This window comes from Pseudoliparis swirei, chromosome 11, assembly GCF_029220125.1.
Source record: "Pseudoliparis swirei isolate HS2019 ecotype Mariana Trench chromosome 11, NWPU_hadal_v1, whole genome shotgun sequence".
Classification (NCBI taxonomy): domain Eukaryota; kingdom Metazoa; phylum Chordata; class Actinopteri; order Perciformes; family Liparidae; genus Pseudoliparis; species Pseudoliparis swirei.
The window spans coordinates 20,635,305-20,649,867 of record NC_079398.1 but is presented as its reverse complement, the minus strand read 5'-3'; the positions used below and the strand labels follow the sequence as shown (position 1 = coordinate 20,649,867).

Here is a 14,563-nt window from a genome sequence, read left to right as displayed (position 1 = left end):
TCAATCGGATCCCATTTTAATTACATAGTCCGCCACTGTGCTACAGAATCTTATTAGCTTGTTCAGATTTCCACGCTTGTTAAATTCAAAAATGAAATAAAAAAATAAAATAAAAAAACCGGATTCCTAAAATGGACGAGGAGGAAAGAGCCGGGCCGACCCTCGCTCCGGTCCACCGTCCTCCACCCCCTCCCTACGTGGTGCTGTAATTAGTATGGAGAATATGGCTGCGTGTTTTAATGAAGTTTTCTTATCTGCAGCAAAAAGGGTGGAGGCGGGAAAAACACATCAGGACCGCCGCGCGGCGCACGCAGCCTCTCCGAGTGTACCTCGATCGGAATTCAATGCCTGCTCTTGCCTCTCTCATCAAAGTCCTCCATGCGTTCAGTGATGATTCATGGATTATACTCGTAATCAACACACCGGGCCTGCTCGTGCCCCCCCCCCCCCCCGAGAGGAGCAGCACTATACAAGGGGCGGATGGCCGAAGCTCTGAAACACCGACTGGGTGCCTTGATTCTCTGAGAGCGAGGTTGGGCGTCACCTTCGTTTCCCGTCTTTCCATCCTTACATGTTCCTCTCTCGATCAGTTACAGCGAGGCGGCAACAAAGTGGAGCTGGTGGGAGAAAGAGGGGAGAGGAGGAGGAGAAAGGGGGAGGTGGGAGGAGGGGGAGGGTTCATTGGGGGACTCCACACGGACAGCATCCCTGTGGGCGACGTCCGCTTATGAAGGTCGGGAATGAACAGCGAAGCTGTGAAATGAGAAAGGTGGAGCGTCACCTCGCATCAGGGTCACTTCCTGTCAGCGGTGAATGTGTGTGTGTGTGTGTGTGTGTTACTGTGTTCAGAGGGTGGTGTTCGGACACCACCCGAACCCCCTCGAGGACTCGCTGTAAACAACACATGGAGTGTGTGTGTGTCGGGACGCAGGAAGGGAAACGAACAAATGCTCAGTTCTTTAAAAAGGTCACTAGAACTACAAAATAAATAAAAAACTAAATTACCCCATGGTGCTATCTGGTTATATCTGGTTATATCTGGTTATATCTGGTTATATCTGGTTATCTGTCATTGGGATGCAGGTGAATGGAATGTCAATTTAATTTCAGAGCTCACAACTCTGCAAAATTACAGATTGTGTTTGGGGAGTCACAGTGCTCTGAATAATCCCCTCAACACGCCGTCCATAGATTTCATTGGGATGATTTCTTTGGCGAAAACTACGACGATTTTCTGGAACAACCTGCATTGCACTAAATGTTATGTTTCATTACGGAGGACAACGGAGGAGATTCCTTTGATCTGGTGTCGGGGGGGGCAACGAATCTTAAAGATCTGAAAGCCTGGACTAATAAAATCAAAGCAAACTCACCCTCTTCCAATGGGATCACACCATCGGGCAACGAGAGCAAAAGTGCTCCTTCCCCATTTTCTACCCGGCAACGTTGGACCTCCATTTGACGACAAGCGTGTGAAGTTGTATCGCTGCATCTTACATGTCTGTGACGCCATCGCTGTGACCTCAGACGGAAATATAAACACCTGGCGAAGCATTTGAAAGCCTCTGTGCTCAATGCAGAGTGTCTCCTGAGCCACAGTGTGCCGTGTTGTGGATCCCACGGGGATCAGCACCCCAGAACCAACAGAGTCCTACATGAAATCTGAAGGGGCCACAAGACGATTAAGCAAAGAAAAAGTCAGACAAAAGTATTTTTAGTAAATTTTTTCTGACTTTTTCTGACTGCTTTTGTAATATTGAATACTGTGTACCTCATCACGTGAACCTCATCCTTACAATAAAACCGCCTGAGCAAGACTGATCCGTCTCTGGCACTAACCCGTAATCACTAGTTGCTTCCCTTTTACAGGGAGGGCCACGAGCCCAAACAGGTCCAGGAGCCGCCTGCATTAACGCCGACAGACCATCTGGAGACGGGATGACGCCAGCCGTCACGCCAGATCCACGCCAAGGGCGCCACTTCCGACCACACACACACACACACACACACACACACACACATCTACAAACTCACAATGCCCGGTTGCTCCAGTATCACAGTGTCAGCGTCTGCCCACAGACAGAACCACAGGCCTTTAGCATCCAGCCAAACGCCAACACATAATCACACGTGGAGAAGGAGAGCTCTTCTTATAACCTCAACGACCCTGCACTAACACATCCTCTTGAACTAGAACGGGCACTCGGTAGAGCGCATACCTCCGCATATCACAAGATTGGGCATTGAATTATGAACATTTTGGCATTAGTTGCATTCCAATTGGATACAAATTGACCGTGCTAAGGTAAAAATAAGATGTTGACCTTTTCATGACCTTGACCTTTGACCCGATCGATCCCAAAATCTAATCAAATGGTCTCCAGATAATAACCAATCATCCCACCAAATTTCATGCGATTCAAAGAAGATTTTGACCTTTTCATGACCTTGACCTTTGACCCGATCGATCCCAAAATCGAATCAAATGGTCCCCGGATAATAACCAATCATCCCACCAAATTTCATGCGATTCGGTTTAATACTTTTTGACTTATGCGAATAGCACGCATGCATACAAATACACGCCGATCAAAACATTACCTTCCGCATTTTCAATGCGCAGGTAATAAATGTTTTACACATCTGAAAGGTGATTAAACCCTGATACACAGAGTGCAATGCAGATGGGTGTGAGGCGTTCACTCTGCAGCCTCCAGCTGGACTGAGATCCACAGAGACCAGTGTTTGCACACACAGAGCATCGCTCGTCCGGAGAGGCCCCGCCCCCTTCTGCCGCTGCAGCCAGCGGCGCTGAGCATTCAGTGGCTCACCGGTCCGGAAATATATTTTCACGAGGAAGATGCGCCCGGAGAGGGATACCCGGTACTGACTCCATTACATCAGAGTGCGGGACACTGGACTCCTCCTCGCTCGGCCACTCGTCTTCCTCGTCGTGCCCTTAGGGTTCTGGGTAGAAAGAGAGGAAGACAATCAGAAGTCGGGGATGTTGTGGGTGAGACAGAGGGGTCAGCTCGACCGGTGCGCACACTCGCAAGGGGAAGGGCCCGCATGCCCCGTCTCCATGGCAACGTGTGGCCCCTGCCTCGGGCCCCCGGGGGAGGAGAGTGGAAGTGACGGCGGCGATGTGTGCGCGTTTCCGCACGGCTCATTATGCGGGGAACGAAGTGAACCAGCCACGGGGTGCATTTGTTCTGCGTGGACTACCCCTCAGCTGCCAAGCGCCTGTCTATTTATAGAAATGAAATGAAGAGAGAGAGAGAGAGAGAGAGAGAGAGAGACCGACGAGGAAAAGTACAGAGGCCATTTCCCCGCTCACCTCCCTCCCTCCATGCAGAAGAAGTCTATTTTGTGTTGTTTGATTCTGCAGCTCTGTGAGTGAGTCATGTAGAGAAGGTTAAAGCTTCAGTGACCACAGCTTCATCTGGGACAGCAGATTGATAAACACACATGCAGACACACACTATATATATATATATATGCAATATAAAGATTGTTTTTGCTTTAAATTATATTTTTTCTCTCCAATTAATCATTATAGTCGATAACATTTCAGATCACAACTGATTTAAACAGAAGAGAGCAGATCACCTCATCTGTGGAGCAAATAATCAGGATTATTCCAATAAATACGTTATTAAATGATCAAACTGGACACATTGGCTCTGTTATCAAACTTGGCGTTGAAGTTAATCAACTAATTGGTGTTCAGTGCTAAATGACACATTCATAAAGATTAAACTGGTGAAATCATAACGCGTGTTGTGCCTCACACTGTTCATGCGCCACAGATTTATAGCTGAGCACCAACTCAAAAGGTTTTCACCAATATTGAATCGATAACTGCAATTTCCCCACTGCGGGACTAATAAAGGAATATCTAATCTAATCTAATCTAATAAATCAGTTAAATCAGTTTACAGCAGATATAACGATATTGGTCATCGCTGATGACCGATAATAAAAATGTATCAAAAGTTCAGGGACGCCAATGGCTCTTGTTGTCTAACAAAGGTGAAAACAACAATGTAGAACTACACTACCGTTCAAAAGTTTGGGGTCACCCAGACAATTTCGTGTCTTCCATGAAAAATCACACTTTTATTTATCAAATGAATATAAAATATAGTCAAGACATTGACAAGGTTAGAAATAATGATTAATATTTGAAGTATTCATTTTGTTCTACAAACTTCAAGCTCAAAGGAAGGCCAGTTGTATAGCTTATATCACCAGCATAACTGTTTTCAGCTGTGCTAACATAATTGCACAAGGGTTTTCTAATCAGACATTAGTCTTCTAAGGCGATTAGCAAACACAATGTACCATTAGAACACTGGAGTGATAGTTGATGGAAATGGGCCTCTATACACCTCTGGAGATATTTCATTAGAAACCAGACACTTCCACCTAGAATAGTCATTTACCACATTAACAATGTATAGTGTGTATTTTTGATTAATGTTATCTTTATTGAAAAAACAGTGCTTTTCTTTGAAAAATAAAGACATTTCTAAGTGACCCCAAACTTTTGAACGGTAGTGTATGAGAATGTAAAACCACGAAGATGCTCTAAAGAGGGTTCCATAAACATACTTTTAAGGATTATAAATGTAAAGATCACATGGAGTACATGTTCCTGTTTGATGACAAAAGGAAGAAAGAAATCAACCCGGTTTGAGGATTCCCTGCGGGATCAAAGATTTTGTATTTATGCTCTTGGAACTGAATAATAATCACGTCTGTGATAACACCCGTGGTAATTATTAATCTTCATCTGGAGTGTGTGTGTGTGTGTGTGTGGAAGAACTTTTCATTCATCGGCGGCCAAAAAGACTCTTCTGCCGAGTGTTTGCACATCAGCGCCGTGACGATCTGGCAGCGGAGGAATCAAACTCGCAGGGCCGCGAAACAGAAAAGAGACGATCGGGAAGGGGCCCCCGGAAAACGTGAGGGACCGTTCCCGTCACTCGGTGTCGCGGCCGGCGACGCGGCTCTTGTTTGCAGCAGCTCGGTAGTCCTCCCGCTAAATATTGAATTTGATTTTTCTCTTTTCTTAGCCGTGTCCAATGAATATTTGATGGCGGTTTCTTGCATTTTTTTCAAATTAAAAATTGAACAGTGCGTGAAGAGGTTGGCCCGTACCTAAGTCCTCTAAAGAATATGGAGGAAAGAAAACTGGCATCATGGTCAATTCACTCAAATCAACAGAACAACTCAATAAAATAAACATACGCCGTATTGACCGTCTTCATTGGAACTACTTTATGCCAAAGAAATAGTCCCTATGAGAGCAGGTGAGTCTTTGGGTATTAGAAGACACATCCTCCAAAGATTATGGATCAACCCCATTGTGAGGTCCAATACACACACTACCACAATATTTAATATGCCAGAACAATATTTAATATGTTACAGATACCAACTTATCCTCACGCAACATTTAGTATGTCATTTGTTGTGCGTCTTCCTACAAAAAGCCAGAAACACGCGTGTCAACTCCTGCTCGTCACATGTATACAATAATCATAAAATAAAATTCTGTCTTTACTAGAGCAGGACGACAAAACTACGCCGTTGTATATCGTTGTTTGGATTTAACCCTCCTGTTACCTTCACATTTACTAACATATTTTACCCTCGGGGTCAATTTGACCCCATCAATTAAAACCCCCAGAAAATTATTAGAATTAATATTGTTTCCCAAGTTTAAGTGTGAGGTACTTTATGTTTGTTTGTTGACTACCTAAATAGCCCTTTAAATATATAAAGAAGTTGATATTTCTTATATGTTTGACAGTGAAAAACAGCCTGGGGTCAAATTGACCCCAAAGAACACCGACATTAAACATTGAATGGGGTCAAATTGACCCTAAAGGTAACAGGAGGGTTAAATAACTAAGTTCAAAGTACCAGGTTGTGGCAGCCGATGTACCAGCAGGAGGGTCAAAGGTCAAGGGGCCATGTTTTGAGGAAGCGGTGTCCCAGACTGTGGGTGCTCACTAAAAGTCAAAAGTACGCCATCTGGGATGCAGCTTCCAGAATAAGTGTGTGATTGACCTCGAAGGTTACAGATGCCCCAACATGTGACTCCTCAAAACAAAGCCCTCTTTAGAAAAAGAAGTAAAACACGGCACGTTATTATTATTACGGTTAGATCTGATCCGCCGATTCTGTGACAAATGACTCGATTCCCCCGTTTGGTGGATTAAAGACGGCTCAGCCGGAAACTCTGAAAACCACGACGACGACGCAGCGGGAACATTTCAGAACAACCTGCGCACGGAAACAAATTAATCCTCCCGTCTGAGCCGTTTGTGTCCCGAACATTCCCGAGCCGGAGAAACACGGAGTATTACAGGGACGACAAAATCGTGAACATAACACAAAAGAAAATGTGATTACAGAAAATGTATCCCAGGACATTTTCATACACACCTCTCTCTCTCCACCTGAAGAATACTCATAACATCCTATTCCACACTGGGAACGAGGCGAGGCAGTCCATACGTTACCGCCAGTCACCCAAACATTAGTTACAAGAAAAATCATGTTGAACAACACAAAAAAGGGGGAACAAAGGTAATACTATTTCCATTATAAACGTAATAAATCCACCGCGTTGCAAAATAATAACTGTCAGAGAAACGGATTACTGTCGAGACCCATCGAGCCCGAGGAAAGGCTGGACTGTTGGCTTATTTATTCTTTCATACTTTCAACTGGGAAATCAACGCAATAATACGGTCGTGAACAAAGACGACACGCTTTTCATCAGAATCTAAATAAAAGTAAAAGCAACAATTTGGATCAATGGAACATCATTTATTGATACATGGACGTCATACAGACACGTTGTTCCTTCATAGCGATCAGCTGACGCGCAGCAGCACACAGGTGCGGCCCCTACTGGTCACTTCCGTTTGTGGAGGCTGGCCGAGCGACAGGTGGCGACTCCGCGCTCGAGGGTGCAAAACAAGTCGAGATCGACGCGTCCGTGAACTCATTCCGAGGGGTCGGGCTCGTGTGGCGGGATCCAGAACCGGAAGGGAGTCGAACCAAGACCCCGCGAGTCGCCTCCGGGCCCTGAAGCTGCGGCGCTCGCCGGGTCTCGGCAGACGGCGTCCGTTAACGATCTCTTGTCCGACCCCCGGCGGGGCGCGTGCTCGGTCCGACGCCCCGCCGGGCCTCGGGGGTCCTCAGTCCGTTTTATTCTGCCTGCTGCGCTGCTCCTCCTGGTACTCCTTGGAGTCCTCCCAGGGACGGGGGCCGCGGATGTTCTTCCACTCGTCCAGGTCCACCTGCTGCATCTTCTGCAGGGAGGAAAAGAAAGACAACAAACAGGCGCTGGGGGTTGAACCTCCGGATGCCGATCACTCAGCATTAGCCCAGACGAAGAGTTAAACCCCGCCCCCCCCCAAACTCTAAAACATAAGAATGAACACAAGACGTGCTTTTGAAATGTCCAGATGTAGACGCTTCGGACCATCTGTGTGGTCACGCAGGTGAGAGGAGGTAAGAATCAAGCAGCCTGTGCGCTTCCTCGGAACAGCTTGTCGGAGATCGTCGGAGCGGGGAACGTCTTCATCTTCCCGACGTTGTATTAGTAGAACCGATTCGGACAACAACTGCAACTTTCTGAAGCCGGCAATCCAACATCCACAGCCACCTTCCAGCCGACTGAGTGAAGTCACCGCTGTACTTAAGCCATCGGGCTTCTCTCACGGATTTTTTCAGACGTATTTTGTCTTCCAGCTCCATTTTCCTGCGGGCACCAGACTCCTTCGCCTCTGTCTGCTTACCTCGTACTGCTCCTCCAGGATGACCGACTGCTTCTCGACGTTCACTTTGGCCTCCAGTGAAGGGTCCAGCTGAGAGAGAGAGAGAGAGAGAGAGGTTATGATACAGAGCTTTCTGATAGAAAGGCACGCATCGACAAATCAAAGAGTTGAAGTGAAGAAAGTCAAAGATGTTGAGGCGCTCTCTGTTTGAGAGAAGGATTTGGTGGGCAGCTACATTTAAGAATAAATGAGCAAACATAATAATTATTAACAGTCGAAGGGGTTGGTACAGCCTCTCGCAGTTTAATAAAAGCGACAAATTACGTGTCAAAGGATTTTGGGGGAGAGAGAGAGACACCGATGGAGCCATCTGGGTTTTGCAATTCAAATTGTGTTGTGTATTTTATTCAGTCAATCATTGCAATACAATACAATCTTATTCTATATAATATACGAAACAGAAAGACTGAAAAGGTAAAGGTAGAAGCAAAAAATGCTTATATATTCCTCTCCTAAATTATTACTCTCAAATAAATCAGATGTAAATTGATTTTTCTCCCCGAGAACAGACTGAAATGAGTCCCATTCTGTATCATTACGTTTAATGAGTTCTAATATCTCACAGCATATAATGCTGTAAGTTACCCGGGTGACTGATGAGTTTCATAATTCCATGATTGATTTTTAATTAGACCGACATGACTACAGCAAATAAATAATACATGGGATATTTTGCAGCCTTCAGACGGGGGAATTAATAGCCCAGGTTATTAGTGTGGAGGTGTTATCAGCTCGCTTTTCTCTCTCCAACCGCCACAAGAACGAACCTCAAAAAAACAAACCGGGAGCATCGCAACAAGGACGGGGAAGACGAAGGGCCTCGAAGTTCATCTCTTCCTCGCGGCTAAATCAGATCGTTGTGGAGAAAATACTTCTTGGATCACACGGTGGCTTCACCCTCACACGGCGGTTTTATCGGTCTGAGCAGGTGAATCTCTTTTAAGAAGAAAAAAAAATAATGGAATCGTTCGATAGCGGCTCCAAGAAAGACGCGCAAGAGCGGTTTTAATCACGCGCCTTCTGACGACCGTTCAGATATTCCATGCATTAAATTGCATGTGCACACACACGCCGAGCAGAGTGCAATCTTTACTCCGAGGAGAGCGGCGAGCCGCGTGGGGGGCAGCTGCACAGGCCCCCCCCCACAGTCTAGTGCCGCCTCACATGGACAGTAATAGGAAAGGATGCCCCGGCCATCGGGCCCCCACCCACATGACCTGCATCGGCGTTTGTCAGAGTGAAATGGCATGAAGCAGCAGCTCCTCTCCTTCCCCCTCGCCGGCTCGTCAGATCGCAATGCCGTCGAATAAAAGGGACGGTCTGCCGGCATTCAGATGAATCGGGTCTGTCATTTAATGAATTATTAGAGCTCGTTCTCGCGTATTGCTCTCGTATCGACTCACTAAATGCGATGTTAGGTTGTATTAGTTTATTTTGATAACATGTGCAGAGGTCTTATGCTTTAAATTAATACATACAGAAAGATATTATAATAGGAAATATTAGGGAGAATATTGATATTGTTACCTTCGCATTGAAAAATGCGGAGGGTTATGTTTTGATCACCGTGTATTTATTTATTTGTATGCGTGTTATTCGCGTAACAAAAAAAGTTGTAAACCGAATCGCATGAAATTTGGTGGGATGATTGGTTATTATCCGGGGACCATTTGCTTAGATTTTGGGATTGCACGGGTCAAAGGTCAAGGTCAAGAAAAAGGTAAACATCTTCTTGAATCGCATGGAATTTGGTGGGATTGGTTATTATCCGGGGACCATTTGATTAGACTTTGGGATCGATCGGGTCAACGGTCAAGGTCATGGAAAGGTCAAAATCTTCTTTTTACCATAGCACGGTCAATTTTTATCCAATTGGCATGCAACTAATGCCAACATGTTCATAATTCAATGCCCAATCTTGTGATATGTGAAGGTATGCGCTCTACCGAGTGCCCATTCTAGTTATTAATGTATTATGAAGCATAGGGGTAATGTTTACTCTATGCAAATGTAAATGGCAAGAATGAATGTATGTTGCATGAGAGTGACTGTATGTTAGTATTATAGATTGACGAAGCCGGTTGAATTCCGTGAAGTGACTTACAATAATAGACTGGACTTTTATTGTGAAAGTGACTTTAATGCGGACAATAACAAGACGGGACTTTTATTGTGAAAATACTTGTTGTAGATTCAAGATTCAAGATGTTTTATTTGTCACATACACACACAGGGTGTGCAGTGAAATGAAAGTGGCAATGCTCAGCAGGAATGCAACAAGTACACACTATTTACAAATAAAAACAACACAATATTTACAGTAAGTGTGTGTGTGTGTGTGTCCTGGTGAGGTCGGAGTTCACAATCCTGATGGCCTGAGGAAAGAAACGTATGTAGACATTTTGACCCGGGGTTCAGTGACATTCGACCCCTCCATTGTTCTAGCGGGACTGTGAACCAATCCCTAGGCTGGACTCAACTTTGAGGGCGAGTGATTGGCTGATTTTGAGTCTAAGACTTTGTGGATTAGGGATAGCGTTCTCTTCCACGGGAACCCCGACGCCGGAAGGCGGAGGAGCCGGACGATGAAGATCACGATCGTGAGGCCTTGAATGTTTGTTTTACACTTCCTGCCATTAAATGTTGATAACTTAATTCACGCGCGTCCGGAAGCCTGTTTTCCATCATTTGCGAAGAGCCCATTTTCAGAACATCCTTATAGATACAAGAGCCGGTCGGTGGCGAGCTCCTGCTGTGTGTTAAATGATGGATAGAAAAGCATCTAAATCTGATGATAAATAAGACACAAATCAACCACGCATTATTTTGAAATCCCAGCAGTGCCCCCAAACATCTGTATACACACGAAAGCTATTTTTACATTTTCCTCTTTGATAGAATCATAATCCTCACGTGCAATTGTGTGTCTAACCACTGGGAGGAGTCATTGCACACTGGCTGGACAGAGAGCGTTTCTTTTGACCACTGAAGCGATCATCCACTGGTTTCTTGCGATGGTTGAATTGGGAGAAACTGAATCTGCCGTCACAAGCAAATCTTCATGTGTAGAATGTGTATGTGATGGAAGAGTTTATTTACTACACACCCTTCTTCCGATCCTCTGGGCATCGTATCGGATCTGCGTGAACTCTCGCAGGCCGAAGGAACCTCCGACTACGAGCAACTGAAAAGACATCGAGTTCATATGGTGAGTTCATTTAATCCCAAGTGCTCTGGGAACTGATGTTTGGACTTTGCAGAGCACTTGATCCAATGAAGTTTGTCAGGAGTTTCTTCTAAATAATGTGGGCGTGACATCACAGTAACACGAGAGCTCAGCGAAACATGATCACTTTTTACAAAATTGTCATTCAAGCGTTATTTATCCCAAAACAAGATTATTTAGCTAGTATGCAGACAATTTACTGTACATCCTTCAAAATATCCAGATAAAAACTTAGCAAAAACAAAACATTTCATTTATGAAAATCGGGTTTATTGCATCGCCGACAGTTTGAGCAACCGATTATTTTGATTTTTTTGCACCAGCTGTTAATATAAACAACTTCTATGAAGCCTTCCCGCTGCTTAAACCCCACTTTCAGATGTGTAAAACATTTATTACCTTCGCATTAAAAATGCGGACGGTAATGTTTTGATCGCCGTGTATTTGTATGCGTGTTATTCGCATAAGTCAAAAAGTATTAAACCGAATCGCATGAAATTTGGTGGGATGATTGGTTATTATCCGGGGACCATTTGATTAGATTTTGGGATCGATCGGGTCAAAGGTCAAGGTCAAAATCTTCTTGAATCGCATGAAATTTGGTGGGATGATTGGTTATTATCCGGGGACCATTTGATTAGATGTTGGGATTGATCGGGTCAAAGGTCAAGGTCACGAAAAGGTCAAAATCTTCTTTTTACCATAGCACGGTAAATTTTTATGTTCAGAATTCAATGCCCAATCTCGTGATATGCGAAGGTATGCGCTCTACCGAGTGCCCGTTCTAGTTTTACTTGAGATAACAAGTGCAATCTCAAATCTGAGACTGTTTTAGACCGTTTTTAGCTTCTCTTCGTTAATCCAGTCAAGGTATGACAAGTCTAAACCAAGTGGTTTTTGATTATCAACACCTGGTCTGACGCTGTAAGCTTTTGGGGGGGGAACATAGGAAAAATCCTTACGTTTTCACAAGTAGAATAAAAGTTGTAATCAGTTATTTAAGTCTACTTGTTTATCAAGTTCAGGTTTGACCACGGTACATGTACACCATATAAACACATAAACACCAGGTACATGTGAAAAAACACAGATATATATTATATTGTGATGCTTTCACAAACACAGGTTTCACAAATGTGCTGTTTGGGTTCTTTACCTATGAGGTCTGCAACCTTTTCCCTTTTCCTAAAAATAAGTTGGGCCAAAAAACAGAGAATTATTCGCTCAAAATGGTCAACTTCACTGTCGTTGGAGGGCTGTCGTGAATATTTGACCGAAACCGTTTTAATTTAACGCGTTTAATAAACTTAGTATCTGTAAGGTTCTGTTGTGTGTACTCTGTGTCTCCTCGGTGTCTACTGCGTCTTCTCTGCGTCTCCTCTGTCTCCTTGATTGTGTCATCCCCTGCACCTGCCCTCAGCCCCTCTCGTTTCGTTACCGTCTCATGTCGTACACCTGTGTTTCCATGTCGTACACCTGTTTCCCCCCCTATATATTGTGCCACTCTTTCCGTTGTCTTTTTTCCCGTCGTCCTGTGTTTATGTTCCCGTCGTGGATCCTGCCTGTTCCGACCCTGCCTGCCCCTTTTGGACCTTGTTACCTTCGCATTGAAAATGCGGAAGGTTATGTTTTGATCGCCGTGTATTTATTTATTTATTTGTATGCGTGTTATTCGCGTAACAAAAAAAGTTTTAAAACGAATCGCATGAAATTTGGTGGGATGATTGGTTTTTATCCGGGGACCATTTGATTAGATTTTGGGATCGACCGGGTCAAAGGTCAAGGTCATGAAAAGGTCAAAATCTTCTTTTTACCATAGCTCGGTCAAATATCCAATTGGCATGCAACTAATGCCAACATGTTCGTAATTCAATGCCCAATCTTGTGATATGCGAAGGTATGCGCTCTACCGAGGGAACGTTCTAGTTGTTTTTGTTGTAACCCGTTTTTGCCTCATTAAAGAGCGCCCTTTTGTTATTCAAGCTTCGATCCCGCTTGTTTCTCTGCACATGCGCTCCTGCACCTCGCTGCCTGTGACGTCGACGTGACCGTATATGAATAAGTTCCTATCGTTTTAAATCTATGAAACCTGCACAGGTTGCCAGAACACACACATCCTGGTGCTCATCAGTGACGCGTCTAAACAGCGCCTTGCATAACCTCGACTATAATGCATTTTACAATTCAATTCAGTTTATTTTGTGGAGCCAAAAATCACAAATGTTCCTCAGGGCTTTACAATCTGTACACATACGACATCTGTCCCATGACGTCACACAGGATCAGAAAAAACTGCCGTCAGCACATAACCTTCTCTTAAACTCAAGGTAAACAATAACATCAATATTATCAATACTAACATTTGATACGATGAGGAACAGCACGAGCGAACATGGACTGTTAATAAGCTAGCTCGCGACACGTGCTTTGAAACGAGGGTTTACAGAGTATAATTAATTTTGTGGATCTTTTCGACTTTAAAATCGACAGAAAAAAGCTAAACAAGTCGCGTGGCCGTGAGGCAGCAGCGTTGTGCAGCGAGCTGTTCGGTTATTACACAACTGCTCACATACGTGCTGAAGTGCGAGCTAACAAGCGAATAAAACATGAGTGAACTTGTTATGACGTTAAAAACAGAAGGTACTTACAAGCATGGGGACTCCATATCTGAGTGTTTTATTTTTCTTCAACGCCTTTAAGTTGAACATGACTTTTCTCTGCAGCTACAAGTCCATTTGACAGATGAGCAGGTCAAAGCAGGGACGCGCTTCCTGTATGGGTGCAGCGCACTAAACGGTCCGTGGCGTCGTGAAGACGCGTCCGTACGTTCCTGTGTGCGTCGGTTGTTGTTGTTTTTAATCACGAACAATACTAGACACTATCATTGATACACCTCCTTTCCTCGTGATGTTTTCTTTTCACACGGTTTGTTAATCGTGTCTTCTCGTGTCTCTCGAATAATTCCACTTTTAACTTAAAACCCTTGTTTTTAATTCAACACAATAAAACACGTTTATGTTAAAATACTCAATAGATGTTAGTTAGATCACACTTATGAATTCATGTGCTACTCTTTTTATTTTTATAAAATGTAATAAAAAAATAAAGTATATGTATATATATTTTTTTAAAGTATATATTATATATATATATATATATCTGAGAATCTGTGGCCATGGAGCATCACTCGTATCTATTTTAATATATATATTAAAATAGATACGAGCAGCGCCGCCGCTCCCATAATGCGCACTACGCGCTGTGCGTAGGGCACCAAGTCCTGAGGGGGCACCACAAAATAGGCAACTAAAAAAATCCTCAGTTATAATAATTATAATGCCGATATTATTTCAGTCTAGAAATATTAGGCACCTTTTAGGCATGTATATCACAAAACAGGCAGAACAAGAGATATATTTAATCGCTCAGCACCCCTGCCCCCGACTGAAGAAACTATCAGAGGGACTCAAATTGCATA

At 44.0% G+C, this 14,563-nt stretch overlaps 1 protein-coding gene across 4 annotated transcripts; it reads right to left on the bottom strand.

Moving 5' to 3' along the window:
* Positions 1-13,856, bottom strand: LOC130201242 (cytochrome c oxidase assembly protein COX16 homolog, mitochondrial). Of its 4 annotated transcripts, XR_008833156.1 has the most exons (5): positions 13,734-13,856; positions 10,966-11,043; positions 7,821-7,889; positions 2,832-2,967; positions 1-753 (listed from the first exon to the last, which is right to left on the bottom strand). XR_008833156.1 is itself a non-coding variant. In XM_056426056.1 (4 exons), the coding sequence occupies exons 1-4, from the start codon at positions 13,791-13,793 to the stop codon at positions 2,896-2,898; spliced, it is 279 nt and encodes a 92-aa protein (XP_056282031.1). In that variant the 5' UTR covers positions 13,794-13,856; the 3' UTR covers positions 1-2,895. The 4 variants fall into 4 exon arrangements, 3 of the variants coding, with proteins under 3 accessions (XP_056282031.1, XP_056282030.1, XP_056282032.1); XM_056426056.1 differs by having other exon boundaries at positions 1-2,967; XM_056426055.1 differs by lacking the exons at positions 1-753; positions 2,832-2,967 and adding an exon at positions 7,136-7,331.
* Between the last annotated feature and the right edge of the window lie 707 nt (positions 13,857-14,563).